Source organism: Cygnus atratus, chromosome 1 (genome assembly GCF_013377495.2).
Source record: "Cygnus atratus isolate AKBS03 ecotype Queensland, Australia chromosome 1, CAtr_DNAZoo_HiC_assembly, whole genome shotgun sequence".
Lineage (NCBI taxonomy): Eukaryota > Metazoa > Chordata > Aves > Anseriformes > Anatidae > Cygnus > Cygnus atratus.
Window position 1 is genome coordinate 176,400,162 of NC_066362.1, and position 17,416 is coordinate 176,417,577.

At 47.3% G+C, this 17,416-nt stretch overlaps 1 protein-coding gene across 1 annotated transcript; it reads left to right on the forward strand.

Moving 5' to 3' along the window:
- The first annotated feature begins 1,354 nt into the window (after nucleotides 1-1,354).
- CNMD (chondromodulin) lies at nucleotides 1,355-15,291 on the forward strand. The gene is made up of 7 exons (XM_035553346.2): nucleotides 1,355-1,433; nucleotides 2,257-2,394; nucleotides 5,025-5,165; nucleotides 7,482-7,595; nucleotides 11,006-11,159; nucleotides 12,372-12,598; nucleotides 14,277-15,291. The coding sequence occupies exons 1-7, from the start codon at nucleotides 1,362-1,364 to the stop codon at nucleotides 14,490-14,492; spliced, it is 1,062 nt and encodes a 353-aa protein (XP_035409239.1). The 5' UTR covers nucleotides 1,355-1,361; the 3' UTR covers nucleotides 14,493-15,291.
- Nucleotides 15,292-17,416: the final 2,125 nt, after the last annotated feature.

Sequence of the window (17,416 nt, forward strand, 5' to 3'; positions counted from 1 at the left end):
CCCAAGAAAACAGATATATGATCACGTATAGGGTAAGGCACGAACAGAGGGGTTAACGGGAGGTGGCAAAGTGTGTAAGAAACCTCCCCGGCACGTTTTCGCACGGGAGATGAGCACGGGGGGCCTTAAAATAAATCTGTCTTTTTAAAGCAGCAGTGCTAAACGGGGGTTTGAGATCAAAGGCTGGGATTCGCACATTTTGCCAAGACAGACATATCCATTCACAAGATTTTGGTGCAACAAAATACTTGCTAATGAAGAGGATCATAATCTTATTATTAGCCCCAACCTACAACAGTGTGTCATTCAAGTGCAGGCTAGAAAGTGCCCTACTTTAGGAAGTTGCACAGTATGCTCTGCTTTTGATTTAATGAGCCGTGATTATGTTTATTTTCAGCGGCAGCCCTGCCTGTTAATTTTTGGCTAAGATCTGATTGTTAATGGCAGAAATCAAGGGGAAGGATGAAGCTGGGTTTCAGGACAGAAAATGCGGATGGGCTTCTCCGGGATTTGTTCCCCAGCCCCGTGGCAGCAAGGCGTGAGGCTCAAAGGGCACAAGCCTCCAATTTTTTAATTTTTGCTTTTTTTTTTTTTTTTTTTCACTTTTCAAGGTAGCGGTTGAACCTGCCTCTGCAGGAGATGTGGCACTCGGTGGGACAAGCAGGCATGGGACAGGCTCACTGCCATAGCGGTCCATGGGTTTAAGAAGTGGGACACACGTTCAGTAACTGAAGGGCTTGTCAGATAAGTAATGCGGGGAAGAGTGGGACAGAGAAATGCAAAGAAAGTTGTATAGTTTGGGGAAAAAAAAATAATTTTACAGCAGATGTGTTTAACCCCACTGCTCGAGGGTGAGCAGGCACCCATATGCTTACAAAGCAAACACACTGAGCTGTGCGAGTGATGAGGAGTCAGAAGACACCCTGGGGACACGTCCCCCACAGAGGTCAATTTGCATGGTGTCCGTGACCTTGTAGGAGAAGATGAAATTTTGCCGGGCTGGGCAGCTCGGCATCCCAGCCGGGACGCGTGTCGCAAATTCCTGCAGCCAGCTCGTAAAAGCAGTGAAAGTTTTATTTTACAAGACATTTTTTTTTTTTTTTTAACATCTTGTAATGTCAGCCCGCGGTGTTCGGCGTGTGCGTGCCCCCAGCGCCCCCCCTTCACTCCCCGCTCTCCAAAGCTGGCCCAGGGGCCCCAGATCCCCTCCAGCTCCGGCCCAGCCCCTCGAGGGGGGGTGATTGGGGTTGGGAAGGGGGGGGCCCGGCCCCAGGGGGCTCCAGGGGCGGTGCGTGGGGCCGGGCCGGGGCGGTGCTGCCCCGCCGGGGCCAGGAGCAGGGGAGCCCAGGGCAGCTTCAGCCATGGCAGAGGGGTCGGAGAAGGTGCCCATCGCCCGAGCGGGGCCCGAGGACGTGGAGCAGTGCCTGCCGCCCGTGAGTGCGGGACGGGACGGGACGGGACGGGTGGGTCGCGACGGGGTGGGATGGGGTGGGATGCGTTGGGTCGGGAGAGGACGGGTCGGGATGGGAGGCACTGGATCAGGATCGGAGGAGTTGGGTGGGTCAGGACCGGGCTGTGGCAGAATGGGAGGGTCGGGACGGGATGGAAGGGTCAGGATGGCTCCGGTTGTATTGGGACGGGATGCGACGGGATGGGGTGGGGTGGGATCGGGATTGAATGCGACGTGTTGGGTCGGGACTCGTCACATCAGGAGCAAACGGGTCAGATCAGGACAGGATGGGTCAGGATGGGATGCACTGGATCAGGACGAAACGGTTCAGGTGGGTCAGGACCAGGATACGGCAGAAGGGGGGGGGTGGGAGGGATTGGATTGGGATGGGACACAATGGGGTGGGGTGACACGGGATGGGTCAGAATGAGATACACGGGATCAGGACCAAATGGGTCGGGTGGATTATGACCAGCATGCAGCAGAACAAGCAGGTCGGGATGGGTCCAGTCAGATCAGGATGGGAAGCAGTGGTGTGGGGTGGCACGGGATGGGACTGGGATTGAAAGTGATGGGTGTGGACGGGACTTACCGCATCAGGAGCAAACGGGTCGGATCGGGACAGGACAGGTCAGGATGGGATGCACTGGATCAGAACCAGATGGGTCGGGTGGGTCAGGACTGGGATGCAGCAGAACAGACGGGTCGGGTCAGGATGGGACAAGGGTCCAAACCAACACCCAAAGCTGGGGGACCCTCGCTGGGCTGGGGTCCCTGCCCCACTCCCAGCACTTCACTCCCCACAGGCGTACACGGCAGCAGTGCCCCCTCCAGGGCCAGGGCGGCTGCTGAAGGCAGGGGCTGCGGTGCTCATTGCTGGGGCCCTCCTGCTCCTGGCCGGGGCCATCGGCGCATTCTACTTCTGGAAAGCCACCGAGCGGCAGGTGAGCACGGAAACACACCGGTACAGCAAGCCCCCTTCCTGTGCACTGTTTGCATATAAGTAGAGGCATGGGGTAGAAACTTTCCTTGCGAAGTCGGTAAAGAGGTCTGTAAGCAGATCTTTATTTTTTTCCATGCCTTAAAAAACACATACACACACCATAGTCATTATCTTTACTGGCTGTTTGGATGGAGCCTCCTGAAGCACATTTGTTACTGAACATGAAGCATATCTCCAAGAGCACAGGCACTACATTGATTTCTGCTCACAAATTCCCAGCAAACTCAAACCCAACTCCTCCCCAGGGATTCACATCCCAGGCAAACCCCAGCTCTCAGGACAAAAAAAGCATTGAAAGGCGTGCATTCCTTCTTCACATCAGCTGCATTCTTGGGCGGGATCCTACCTGGACCCTCAGACATGTAATGCTATATTTAACCCATTAATTGGCATGATCAGTCCTCTCATTGGTGGCTGGTATGGCTGTGCATACACACAGGCATGTGTGGTTAACAGCTGTGGAACAATTTTTAAAGTCATGATACATTCTCTTATTTACATTTTCTGGGGTACATGAAAGAGCCTGTATGCAAAGGACAAAACTGAGAAGCTGCTGATCAGTGTAAGGATCAACCTTCAGAGACATTACAAGCATTGGACTGTATTTATATATTAATTTTACTTTCTATTTACCTAAGATTTTGGTTTAGAACACATTAAAGATGCTTGTGCACATTTGAATTTAACTTGCTCCATAGGTGCAGGATTTGCTTTGGAAGCAGTTCTGTGCTGCTGCCAGCCCCGCGCCAGTTCCCATCAAGGAGAGCCTTGTGCAAGCCCCAGCAGACAGAGCAGAAGTCCCCTGTGAAATACATGCATACACGTAGGAATAATTCCAATAATCACGGAGAAAGTGCAAGGTTTTAGACAAAAAAAAAAAGACATTGCTGACCTTCTGGAACAGCTGCAAGTGCTATCTGCTGCTCTGGGTTTTTGAAAGGAGAGAGGGATGTGAGCAGGTACAGAGCCAGGAATGGGGTGCAATGCATATATGGATTTGGGGATAAAGTTTGCCTTTATTTATTGCTCCAACCATCCGAATTCTGGTTTGCAAAGTCTGTCACATGCACGGTTGTCATTAAGGTTCGGAGTCAATCTCCAGGTGAAGACACTGGGAAAGCCTGGAGCCCTTTCTCCAAGCTGCCTTCAAGCTCAAAAAACTACATGGGACTTACAAGCATTTAGGAAGCAATGCTAAAAAAATAGGTAATTTTAATTAGGTAAATAAGGTAGACTTATTTTAAATCTTCACATTCTCCCATAACTGACAGTGGTAACAAAAGCCCTCAGCTCTGGCTCAGCCCCCAGGAGGGAACACCATGTACAAAGGTCTGGGTTTATGGTACCACGTTCAGTAGGAGTCCAGGACAGCAGAGAATACGGGACTGAATGTATCTGACTGAGGAACCATAAATCTTTAGCACCTCAGATTTTCCTGAGAGAAGGTGAGAGAAGAAGAAATTTGTCTCTAGCTGTCAGTGTAAATTTTTCATTAAAATGCTGTGAGGCTTTTTTTTTTTTTTTTTTTTTTTAAGAACAAAAGCAAACCGCTTGCATAGCACTTTTAGCAAGGCTGCACAAGAGGGACAAAATCCCCTCCCCACCGATTGCGATCATCCAGAAAATATAAGCCAGGCTGTTGCTTTCCTCACTGAATAACAGGGTAACAGCAAATATGCTGACAAACCTATATACCTCTATACCCAATTTAAACAAAGCTCACGTCCATTACAAGCTGAGAAGCGTGTTTGTATTCAAGGGAAACCTGTCTTGCTGCACCCCAGCAGGACATCCTAAGGAATAAATAGGGGTTGGTCTCCTGCAGAGTAGGACATTCACTCACATTGGGAATCATGCCAATATACGAAACGATTCCTCAACTATAAACTAGAAGGCTTTTAAGTTGGAGTCAGCCTGGATGCGGACTCACCCCACATTGGTTTTGAAGGAAACCAGGCAGTAGGAGGAGGTCCAAGTCCCCCAGGGGGGCTGTAGCCCAGCATGGTGCTCAGCGCTTTATCTGTTCTAGCCTTGAAAGCCTCAAGAGATGGGGACTGCATAACTTCTCTGGGCGACCTACTCCACGGGGGGACTGCGCTGATGGTGAAGTGCAGTGTATTAATGTGGTCCTCGTTGCTGGAGGATTATCAAATGCCTACAGAGCTAAAAGTTCAGAGCTGAAGGCTGAACCAGGCTCTTGTCAGGGGTGCCCAGCGCCAGGCCAGGGGCAGTGGGCACCAAGGGGCAGGCAGGAGGCTCCCTCTGAGCACCAGGCAGCGCTTGTGTGCTGGGCGGGCGGCTGAGCACTGGCCCAGGCTGCCCAGAGAGGCTGTGGGGTCTCCTCCTGGGAGAGCGGCACAAGGCACCTGGACGGGGTCCTGGGCACCCTGCGCTGGGGGGCCCTGCTGGAGCAGGGCTTGGGGCTGGGGGCCTCCTCCAGAGCTCCCTGACAGCCTCAGCTGTGCTGTGATCCCCTGAATAGGGATATGATGGCCAGACTGACCATCACCTGATTTAGGAAGAAGGCAATGCACAATTATTGAAGTGTTACTGCTCTGTTATCAATCCCAGGTGTACAATGTTCACTATACCATGAGCATTAATGGAAAAGTACAAGATGGATCAATGGAAATAGATGCTGGAAACAACTTGGAGACATTCAAAACAGGAAGCGGGAGTGAGGAGGCTGTTGAAGTCCATGATTTTCAGATTGTAAGTACCTCCACTCTGGTCTTCCACATAACATGCTCCAGCACTGGCCTCTGCACTGCCCTGTCCCAATTTCTCTGCTCTGGTTGATCTGAGGTCCCTGTCCCCCAGCTGCCCACACAAATATCCATGCCCTCCTGGCTTGCTTTCACAGAAAGCCAAAGAGTTTCTTCCAAAACAAAGTCCAAATGCCTTTTGGAGATAGCTCCTGCCAGGGTCCATCCCCGTATGGATTAGGCTGCAACAGGTTTGGCTCCGTGCAACACTTCGCATTTCCAAACCACTGAAATAGGGTTGCAACATGTGCCCTCGGGATTGTGCTAGAAAAACCCTCTGGCAGGCTGTGACACAGGGAGTTGAACTGGAAAAGCACCACCACCCACCCAAAACATCACCATTTAAGGGTCAACCCCGTAAGGCAAGCAGACACCGAGGACAGACCACCACAAGATGCTCAAGGATGGGAGCTCTTCTCCACTGCTTGGCCTGGGTTCAGCCCCAGAACAGAGGCATTTATAGCACAGCTGATGCATCCATGTGCCAAACGCACTGTGCTTAGACAGGTGGTCCAGCAGCAAACGCTTTTGGGTAGCCCCAGCAGCTCAGCACCCAGCCTGGGCTAGTGGATGCCAAATCCCAAAGCTAAACAGCTCTTTGAGCTGTACCGCACCCAAGGAACCAAAGGTCAGGCAGATGTAGGAGAAGGTGCCCCTGCCCAAGCAACTAGATGAGCTTTAAAGGCCCATTCCATCCCCTCATTGCATGGAAGGTCTGCCCACACAGTGCTGCAGAAACACATTTTCAGGGCTCAGGTCCTGCGATTAACGACCTCAGGTGCAAAACTCTCCACTTCAAAGTCCTAAGCCAAAGCAGCACCCCAAACAAAGGGCACCAGCAGGACTTGCTCAGGGCTTCTGGAGCAGCCAGTCCCCACCTGCTGAGCCTAGAAAGGAGAAATTTGGCTCCTTGGTTCCTCCAAAAGCACAAGCAAATCCATGCCAGGAGACCCAGGACCCAGACGTACCCGACAGCTGTGGTTCAGCCTCGATGAAGCCCTCACAAACATCGCCATAGCAACATTAATTAGCAGCTGAGTAAGAGCACTTGTGACGAGCTCTTACGATTTCCCTTTGCTGCTCACATCTGCACAAAAGCACCGTGCCACTGGATCGATGCCAAATTCACATCACCTCCACACGTGCTGCCGGTTAAGATAACACCCAGCACAACCCAAATCAGCCCCAACACCACCAGAGCCACCTGCCAGGGGTGGTGCCTGCCTGTAACTGCAGGGATGGGCTCAGCAAGAGCAAAGGGATGCTGCCAGTTGGGGTTGGGGCCAAGAATGCACACGAAGGAGAAAGAAAGCAAAGGCAGGCACTGCCAAAGGCCAAGTGCTTCCATTAGCAGCTTGGGATGGACTGGCACAGCTCCATTGGCTGCATGGTCAGCAAAGACTTGGATTTGGCAACACCGAGATGCTCCTAGCGTGCTCAGTGCACCGCGAAGTCTCCTTCCTTTGTGCATCTAGCCCTGCACAGCCATCCCCTCTCTTGCTGCTCCGGCATTGGTCATTTTATTTTGATGGCTGTCCACGTGCAGGAGAGAGAGCTCTTTTACAGGTACCCCAAAACCTACGGCAGAAACACTGCAAGGACAGACAGGGTTCACCTGCACAAATGCAGTGCTCCTGGTACTGGCAGATGCGACCCAGGACTTGCAGGAGACCTGCAGCCTCTGGAGGTGCTGGGATGCCCTCCTCTCGCTCAAAACTCAACACCCATGTTTAGGGAACTGCATTTCACCCCTGTAGCCCAGCCGAAGGAAGCCCCACAAACAGATTCCTGCTCCCAAGGCCCCACCACAAGCTTCCCCTCGCTGTCACAGCCGTTCCAAGCGCACACATCGGACCCAGCTGCCCACGTATTTCCACGGATCCGTGTCAAGGTGCTGGGGGCAGCCAGCTAGCACGACTTCAAGGCTGCCCACGTTGGGTGCTAAGGCACAGTTCAAATCGCGTTAACTAATTCCTTGGCAAAGCTGCTCCAGGTTGCCCGGAGCTGGCACGGAGGCACTTACATAAAACTCCTCCGTTTGTCAGAAACGGAGCGAAAACTCCCAGACCCTGTTTCACCAAAACTACAACGCTAAAATTATGAGAACAGCATCTCATCTGTTTTTTAATTAAGATTCAACTTTCCGGCTAAAAAAAAAAAATAAAAATAAATCGGTGGCAATTTTAGCCCAGCTCGAGTGCTCTATTCGGGGCGGCCGGGAGGCGGAGGGCTGTGCCCAACCACGTGCGTCCTGTTTTTGTAGGGCATAACCGGCATCCGCTTCGCTGAAGGAGAGAAGTGTTACATCAAAGCCCAGCCGAAAGCTCACGTCCCTGAGGTGGATGCTATGACCAAGGCGAGCCTCTCCTCTGACCTGGTAAGGGCTAACCCTTTTGTTTTCAAAGGCAAAGCTTTGTGTAGAGAGGGACTTAGAGGGATGTTAAACGCAAATAAAGATGGTATGAACACCACTGAACAAGTCATCTTTGGACAGTTGAGGGGTCTGTGGCTGATCTTTAGGGGTCCTTGAAAGGTAAGGACAGCCAGAGCGGTGTCAGAGGGGCGTTTATCACCCCGCGGTCAGGGGCATGGCAGGAGGGGAGCGGGGCCAGCCCTAGTCCTGTTCGCAAAGGATGCAAGGAGACATCAGTGCTACAAGGATCTGCCCGACATCAGGCCGTGCACAAGGCTGTGATGGGAAAGCACAGAGGAAGCAGTGGCTTTAGTCAGTACAAGAGGGTTAGGGACAGATCCCAACAGATTAATTACCAACACTTACCCACTATCAGCACAAGCAGCAACTCCAGCAGACAAGTCTTTGGAAATAATCAATACGGGGAAAACATTATTGCAAAAATTCATTTCAGAAGTAGTAACGGTAAAAAATTATTAATAATTTACCTTCTTAGCCTACATCTGACTTCGCTTTAGGACATCACGTCAACTACATTTCATGGAATTGACATCAGATATCACAAGAGCTGTAACTCTCACCCAGACACCAGCCCAAACCTCTCACCATCTCACTCATATGAAGCCTCTTGCTTTAGGTGCACAAAACCTGAGTTTCCCACTCCAGTTATTCAGGTACAGCCGAGTGGCTCGTGGCTCAGACCCTGGCAGGAGCACACGGGAGACACGAGACCCACAGCCCACTCCTCCATGTTTGCTCCGCTCCTAGTAAAACAGCTGACAACCCGCTGGAAGAGAGGCACCATTAAGGCAAAAGCAGAAAGCTAATCAATGCTTGTCCACAAGCTTACAGCGCAGGGTTCAATAGCTTTCACTTGACAAAGAGCAACAAGACACGGCTACGTGGGGATGGAGGAGGTCAGAGCCTCCCTTGGGACGCGTTCCCCAGGCAAAGGGAGAGGATTTAGCTCTGGGTCGTGCTGCAGGTGGCTCACACACCCCGTCCCTTGCAGGCACGAGCCCCACTGCCCTGTGTCCCCCATTACACACCAGTCCCTAGCTCTGTGGGGCGAGAATATGGGCCCAGGATAGAAAACACGGCTTCAAGCTGGCGCAGCCGGTCCTGAGCATGCCTTCGGCGTGCTCCCACGATACGAGGAGCAGAAGCTATTTTAAAATAAAGAGCGCTGCCAGCAGCGCAGAGCGGGCTTTGCCATGACAGCAATTTTAATATAGATTGATAAATCCTGACTTCACAGCAGCGACTGAAGTTAAAATATCCTATATGGATATCCAGGCACATTATTTTTTTTTTCATATGTATTTTTTTAAACCAAAGGCAGTCCCAGCTAATCCAGCTTTATAAAGAGCACTCGGGGCCCTTTGAATTAAATCTGCCAGCTACATCAGCCCAGCACGCTTCCAGGCTGAAATACTTGGTACAGGGCAACCCTGCTCACCTGGGCTATCGTTCTCCTTGCATGGGAAACGCAGGACAGGATTAGGAATTGTTGTCATCACTGCGAGGCCATGGCTGAGATAACCTCACCGCCGTGTCTCAGGGACTTTTGCAGCCTGCTGCAAGTGAACTTGCTGCACAGCCCCAGCTCCCACACCAGCATCCCCTTACACAACTGGGGAGAAGACATGGAAACACTTTCTTTGTTGGCATCTTCCTCTTGCCCTTCCTGATGCACCTACATGCTGTGATTGCTGAACATTTACTTAAAAATGAAGAAAAAATTCCCTCTAAACACAAATCAGCAAAGCATCAGGAGACCATATCAAACCCTCCCTGATTTTGGTGGGATTTTCCCTACGATGGCAAAAAGATCCCACCCCGATTCCAGGTGGTTGGAGACCCAGATCCTTTCCACCTTACCTTAAAGGAAGACTAGGGCTCTTGACTTAATTAGCACTAAACCCCACATTTCAGTTTTTCATTAAAGAATAAGGTTGCAGTCCTGAAGAGATCACCTTAACGCAGAGCAAAGTTACTTCTAGTCTTCCACCTGGCTACAACAAACTTCCTTCCTGCCTTGTTTTCTGGGCATTTCCTGTGAAGATGCACCACATCTCACTGCATACAACTCACGGTAGCGGACAAACCAAGAGGTGGCATTGTTGGAATATTAACCACTCTCTGCTGCTTGACCTTCCTGGCTAGATGTATGACTGGAATAGCAAAGCAGTATTTATTTTTCTACTTAGAGTCAGTTCTCCCTCTGATAAACATGTACTTGTGAGTACTCATGCTGTTTTCTAACAATACATATAACCAGCGTTACCTATAAAAACGGTCAATTAAAATAAATTTGCATCAATACCCAAACTCTGAAGTCATCCTGGCTTGTAAGCAGGCAAACAGGAACAAAGGATATTTTTATTTCAGAAAGCTAGATTCAGTTATTTCTGATGCTAATAAAAACGAAACTGGAAGGAAATAAATAAAGAGCAGTTCTCACTACACAGATTGGATAGTGAACTTAAATGACTCGAGACCTACAAAGAAATCAATAAACACATTAAAGGAACAACAACTTGACAGAATAAATTGATCTAGTCAGTTATGTAACAAGTTTTGATGACTTTTATGGAAGCAATTTGGAATTTTAACTTTGAAATCATACTGGTTTCCATGATTCACTAGTTGGTTTTAATATTTCACTGTTGCTGTAAAATACTTACACATTTTATGTAAAATAATACTTTGAACTAACAACTTTAAAGAATCAATCACTGGCATTTTCCTACATTACTTTGAAGATAGAAACCAAAAACCTGCAGGGTACACTTCAAAAAGGCAGGCTCCTTTAACTTGCACTTCAAGCTTTTGGTCAATTGAATTTTACTTTTACTGAACAAGACCTTTAATCGGGCCGATCGTACCGACTTAAAACTGGAAGCTGGAACCATTCTCCAACTACAATCCACTCCAACACTTCTGAACAAGGTGTTGGGTTTTTTTCTTCTCTTGTAAACAGTTATATCTCAGGAGGATGCCGAATGAGACCAGGACGCGACGGAAGATCAGGGTTTCATTTTCAGCTGGCCTATTGAAAGTGGTAGAGCTTCAGTTTTTACCACTTGAAAATCTGGCACTTTGGACTGAGAGATCTCTAGTAAACAGGGAAAAAGTCTAAGAGAGGTGAAATCTCAGCCCCAGCAAAACCCAACAGCAGCTCTGCCACTCGTTTCAGTGGTGGCAGCCGTTGCTCCTGATTTGTCTCAGTACAATCAGTTCATACAAAATAAAAGGATGTGTGGTACAAGTTGCAGCTGACGGTTACGCAGTTTGATGCTCAGGAATTAACAGCAGGTAGGCCTATGACTGTTCACTCAACTAGCAAAGGCTTTGTGCTCTTCTATCCGCAGGAAGATGAAATCATGCCCGTTAGATTTGATGAAAACTCCCTTATCTGGGTGGCTGCAGATGAACCTATCAAGCATAACGGCTTCCTTAGCCCCAAGATTTTAGAGCTGTGTGGGGATCTTCCAATTTTCTGGCTTCGACCTACATATCCCAAAGGTAAAAATTCTCACTTTTTCAAAAGTATGTTATACTTCCCTTCGCTTAAATGCCTTTCCCAATGAGGTTTGCCCCAGGATTTACCCATACAGGACAGCAGTATCCTTTCATCAGCTCCTACCCATCTTCCTACACCCTTCATTGGTGCCAAGACTGTGTGGAGATCAACCACACTTACCTAGACATTTGGTCTTCAATACCTGCCTTTACTCTATTTATGTAGTCCATTTGGGGATTTCCAAGACAAATCACTCCCACAGAGGTCAGATTCCTACTACAGAAGGATAAGACAACAGCTCTAACCAGCTCCCTACAATTTTCAGGCAGCTGACACCAGGCAGCAGGAACACCATACCTGGCCAAGAGCTGGATTGGGGACCACTGAGGTCCTGATTGAGGACCATACCATGTCTCCTTTCCCAACCTGCTTCTAAGGAGGATTTCATTGGAGTGCAAGGACAATATGCTTTAGCTTGGTGACTGGTAGATGAAGTTTGTGAGGTCCTGGAGGCAGTCCCAGGGCTAAAGTACTGCTGTCACACGCAGCCAAGCCTAGCAAAGGTGTTCAGGAGTTACCAGGGAGATGGCAGCTCCTCCAGGTAACTTCCAGGCCTGGAAGGAGAGGAGAGGGCTTGGAAAGATTTACACCTTCTTAGTCCAGTGATTAAAACCCTCCATGAGAGAAGAAAAAAAAAAAAAGATAAAAATTGAGAGCACCAGTGGATCCAAGTTGCCAATGTTTTGTTTTTCTCATGACCTTGCACACCCTACTGGGCAGCAAAAGAGAAGTGTCAAGGCAGCCCAGAAGCTGTTCCCACCAGGTCCACCAGCTGAACCTGGGAGCAGGGCACAAGTCTGTCACAAAAGTACTTCACAAAAATGAGACTCACATACGACTGCTCTTGGTAGCGCTGGCAAGTGCTGCTGAGGTAACATCAGTGACCATACAGTGAGTCAAAAAGCATCTCCTCACTCCTGCTGAGCTTCAAGGGGAGAAGAGGCAATCTCACACCCCTCTGGACTGATATTGGCTGCTTAGAAAGTACAAGGAAAGCGAGGAGTTCCCGAATTGGGATGCTTATCCAGTTTTCCACTAAGCTGTTTGGCCTTCACTCTGACTGCCCCTGCTTTTCTTTAAAAAAAATAATCTGTGGGTAAATACAAGGACATATTCATTCAAAATATGATTATTTTCCTGATTATTTTTTTCAGATAAGCAACGGGAAAGGAGAGAAATGAAGAGAAACAAACGCCAGTCAGAACCAACCTTTAATACAGAAGACTTGGAAGCTGCTACTGAAGAGGTCAACACCAAGCCACCCACCACCCAGCTGACTCGAGAGCTCAATCAGCAGTCTAATGAAACCAGGCCAGTTGGACAAGAAACCGATGTCGGACAAGAGAGCGACCAAACGCTTAATCCAGACAACCCGTACAATGTAAGTACTCACACCACAGTTTTAAAATCTGCACTGTCTCTGCCTGTTCAGTTCTCCTCCAGAAAGCACAGGCTAGTAGAGTAGAATCACTGAATCATTTGGGTTGGAAAAGATCTCCAAGATCATCTAGTCCAACCTTTACCTAGTAAAACACGCCCACTTCTAAGTGCAGGCCCCCTGGCAAGCAGTTCACAGAGGATAACCTGTTCAGAGACAGCAGCAGCGGGTGGAAGATGCCTATCAGGGAATTTTCTTGCTCTTTGAGATGAAGCAGCCCCCAGGAGCTGCCCCCGCATCCCTGCAGCGCTGCAGGAGAACCGAGTGTACAGGAGGCAGCTTCCAGTCTGCTGCACCAGCGCCAGACAATTTACACCCCCCATTTGGTGCAGCAGGAGTAAGTCACTTTAATACAACACTGTCACAAGATAAATGCCTCCTGCCTTGGAAATAAGTTCCAGCTTTGACTTGACATTTATGCAACAGCGGGAGATCATTATACTGTGACAGCGTTCAGCAGAGTTGACATCCCTTAATTAAACTCAAATTAATCACTCCAAATAAAGCGGATCTAAATTGACTCTCTCATGAGGTCAGTAAAGTAGCAGTGGCGCTGGAATTCAGCTTCTCCTCACATCTACCAACGTGAAGTCCAAAAGGCCTGAGTCACCTTTTCCCTGTGGAGCAGAGGCAAAGCAATTGCTGCAGCCCCAGAGGGACCCTGTGCCAGATGCAGAGCTTCCAGTCCCCCACACCTGTAGGGTGGGATTCACCTCCATCAGCAGGTATTGCCTGTAGCCAGGCTTTCTCTAGAGGCAGATTCATTTACTTCAAAAGGACCGTTCATTACATTGTAGGTCCTTCCTTCAGGGTGGAGTAAATCATGCCTAGAACTCTCTCTCTTCACCCACCTCAAAGGGAGTCAGGATGATGAGCTCAGCTGCAGAAGTTCACACTGCAGGCATCTGAACTCAAGGAAGATGAATCCTACCCAAGGGGGGAAAAAAAGGACCCTCAATTGCTATCAGGGTAAGGAACTGGTCACCGACGGCCTGAGCTCTGTACTTTTCTGAGGCCCTTCTGTGCCTCACCTTTGACGTGCACTGCCAGTTTTCTGACCCGAGTGTTTTTGTTCAAAGTTAGATGCCAGCACTTATTCTTTGCCGCTTTTCTCAAAGTGTTCTTGAAAAAGAACCAATTATCTTCAGAAAGCAGAATATTCAGTTTGTCTTCCCCCTCCCCTCCAGAAATGAGGAAAATAACTTTGAAGAGAGAAAGCAGAAGCAAGAGCCTGCTTTTAAATATTTCATACGCGCTGTGCTCCATGTAACTGCTTAATGTCAGGTACAGAACAGGCAGAAATCTCGCTGTCCACAAGGCAACCCAGTGTGGCACAGGGGGAAAAAAAGCTGAATGAAAGACAAGGGAGAAATATTATGAATTTAAAAAAAATAAACAACAAAACCCACACCTGCCAGGTTAGAGCTTACTGGAGAGTTTCCTTGGAACACCATAAAAAAGCATTAAAAAAACATTAAAAACGCATCATAAGCTTCAGACATGGTCATCTACCTTAAAGACCCATATGACTATCTTCAAATCTTTCCCTTCACTAATATTTATACCTTAGAGTTTTATAACATTTAATAATAGGGATAACATTTACCATTTTAAATTTCAGCAACTGGAAGGTGAAGGGATGGCTTTTGACCCCATGCTGGATCACCTCGGCGTGTGCTGCATCGAATGCAGACGGAGTTACACGCAGTGCCAGAGGATCTGCGAGCCTCTCCTGGGCTACTACCCGTGGCCCTACAACTACCAAGGCTGTCGTACCGCCTGCCGAATCATCATGCCCTGCAGCTGGTGGGTCGCTCGCATCATGGGTGTTGTGTGAGAAAAAGCTTTCAGTTCCTTGTCAAAATAAGCAGAAACATTACAACAATAAACTGATAAAAGACTACGACCAAAGGGGCATCACCAATCCTGGCTTTTATATCAAAGTGTGTGTTATTGTACCAAAAGAGAGGTCAGTTATTCAGTGTAAATAAAATCTTAAATTAATAGTCCATTAGCTTTGCCAATGGCAAGCGCATACTAGCATTTACTGAATTCAAAAACTAAGTATCGTCTGTTTTGGGACACCTAACTTTGCTCACAAACTGGTTTAGCAGTCTAGAAGCTTGCTCATAAATCCAAATTCAGCCTTTCGTAACAAAACCCTCTGAGCTAGATGTGAAAATTTATGTCCAATTAGGCAACTGGCTAAACTTGTACACTCGGGAGTACCTTTCATCCATGTAGCTTAGTTAAATAAATCACAAGTTAAGTTGCTCCCTGTTGCTATTCATACAGAGCTGCCAGGTCATTATGAATGGTTATAAACCAATTACAGCATACCTTTCCCACAAAGCTGCTCCAGGGGACGCGGGAAAGCGCACATTGTGTTAGATCGGAAACAAACGGCAGGAAAAGGGGCCGCGGAACAGAATGTGCGTGGCCGCAGAATCAAAACCCCTCGCACATCCCGACATCAAAGCCGCCCTGGCAGCAAGAATCTTGTATCCACGATACCACGGCGGTGTCTAACAACTATCTGCTCTCCAGCTACTATAGCGCAAGTATTTACACGCAGTTGCAGGCCAAAGAGTCTCAAGACCCTTCAGAGCCTACAACAGGCCCTGTATTTATAAATCCTTGAACTAGACACTTCTGACACAAGATTACAACCCCTTTTATTCCACTTAGATAACAGCCATTCATGCCAGCTCTGCTGAAGCTAACCCTGTTCCCCACAAGAGAAACTGCTTACCAGTAATCAAGAAAGAAAAAAAGCTTTCTAACTTCACCCTTATTGCTCAGGCAAACCCTGTAATTATTGGGATTGATCCTATTATATATTAAATCTTTAAGGAAGGTACTAAGCTGAAACACTCGTGAAGACAGTACGACTTAGGATTCCCAGTCTTTGAAAACAGAAATAGAGGCATTATACTGCTTTCATCTCTATTACACGTCTTGAACTCTACCACTGAGTTTACGGAGCCATCTACATGGGCTTCACAAACAGAACGGTCCCGTTTTCTTTAAATTTGCCTTCTGGAGCATTCATTTTTTGACTAAACAGCTCTCGAAATGTTGCAAGCCTAGTAATGGTATTAACACTGCATGACACAGAAAAGAGGAATTAATTTGACATAATCGTGGCTTAAAGAAAATAAAGACAACCTCATGCAGAATGCTAAACAGCGTATCTAAAAAGCAAAGTGTTAAATGAGAAAAGATGAGAATAGAATTCAGTATTTTGTTCTATTGTAACTTCTTTTTTTCATATAAGCTTCACCTTAATCTCAAGAAAAGACTTGCTTTGAAATATTTAAATTTTAAAAACTTCTTAGAGTGGGATTTCAAGGCCTGTTAAATTTGTTTTTTTGCTTTTTAAAATGAAAATGACCTTGATCATTGTGTTTTTTTAGAAGTACATCATTCAGTATGCTTAGATTTTTTTTTACCACAAATTAAACTGATACATTAAAAACAGCAATTGCTTTCTGTGCTCTTTTGAATGTAGAAAGTGTAGCAGTACCATCGAGTACACGTTCAAGAACTGTCTGGAGAGAAAAAGCAAGGTGAAAACACTTAAAAAGAGAAGGAAATGTTTATACATATGTGAACTAGACTGTCACTGTATTTTGCACGTTAGGCCATCTTGAGGCAAATCATGACTTGTTTCTTCCTGTGCCCCCACTCTGAAAAGTCTTTTTCTGCAGACAGGGGAAAAAAAAAACACAATATTGTAGGTGATTTTCACGTCTATACAGGCTTAACAAAAATAATTCTTCCTAAACAGAAGGCTCCTATCAGTTATTTTCTTAGGCAGACACAAAGCAAGTAAAAAGGAAGAAAAGCATCTTTCTCATGGATGCTTTAAACACTGGCACATACGTCTTCAACTCTTCTGTATGCAAGAACACCAAGAAAGCTCCAGTAGCCACAGGAGAAGCAGACAGACCAGTAACACAGCTTGTGACTGGTAAAATTGCCAGAACTACAATACCAAGTACATATTACATAGACTGTGTATCTTACCCATTTCCAAACACAACAAAGCCCTCTCCCCAACTCACGCTTCAAGTAAGCAAACATATTTACCTATGTAGCATATTGAAAGAAAAGAATTAATGGTCTTGCTGCAGCAAGATTGAAAAAAAAAGTCTTATTTAAGCACAGCTATTTTTTAAGGAGATGTTTTGAGGCAACATAACAATAGCAGTTAAGACCAATGATCCAACAGTATGAAAAGATGCAGCACTGTTCCCCACAGTGGATGCTCAGACTACTGTGCAGCATTTACTACCGTTGCAGAAGATGAGTTTCCCCTTGACACCACAAAAATAGTTCCTTGCATGACAGAGTTACAGCATGCACAAGTAAGAACACTTACCAGATTTCTAACCTGCCTGTATTTATTTGGGGGTGGTGGAAGGGGACAGTGTTCCCTGAATCTGAGCCTGCGCTAGTAGACACCAGTGCAAATCCTTTCTTTGGCCAAAGTTTAGAGGAGGAAAGAAAGATGGATGTTTGTCACCAAAGGTGGGTAAATGTCAGAGCACTGCAATCCTACTATCTTCAAAATTTAATTACCCATGTGAATGTGTACTAGGAGGATTAGGATGGCAAAGCAGATTAGAGGAAACAAGTGGAATAAACTTAGACTGGTGGAAAAGAAGGAAAACAGGCAACAAAACCATAGGGTTAAAAAAAGACGAAGTATTGGGAAGGCAGGAGTGTTAGGGCTTAACCCAGCAGGCAGCTAAGCAC

What these genes read in the sequence shown, in the direction of transcription:
- CNMD (XM_035553346.2), top strand. Translation starts at nt 1,362, where the DNA reads ATGGCAGAGGGGTCGGAGAAGGTGCCCATCGCCCGAGCGGGGCCCGAG. An exon ending in CGAGCCTCTCCTCTGACCTG is followed by an intron (nt 7,596 to 11,005) that starts GTAAGGGCTAAC and finishes TTCTATCCGCAG; the next exon opens with GAAGATGAAATCATGCCCGT. An exon ending in TCGACCTACATATCCCAAAG is followed by an intron (nt 11,160 to 12,371) that starts GTAAAAATTCTC and finishes TATTTTTTTCAG; the next exon opens with ATAAGCAACGGGAAAGGAGA.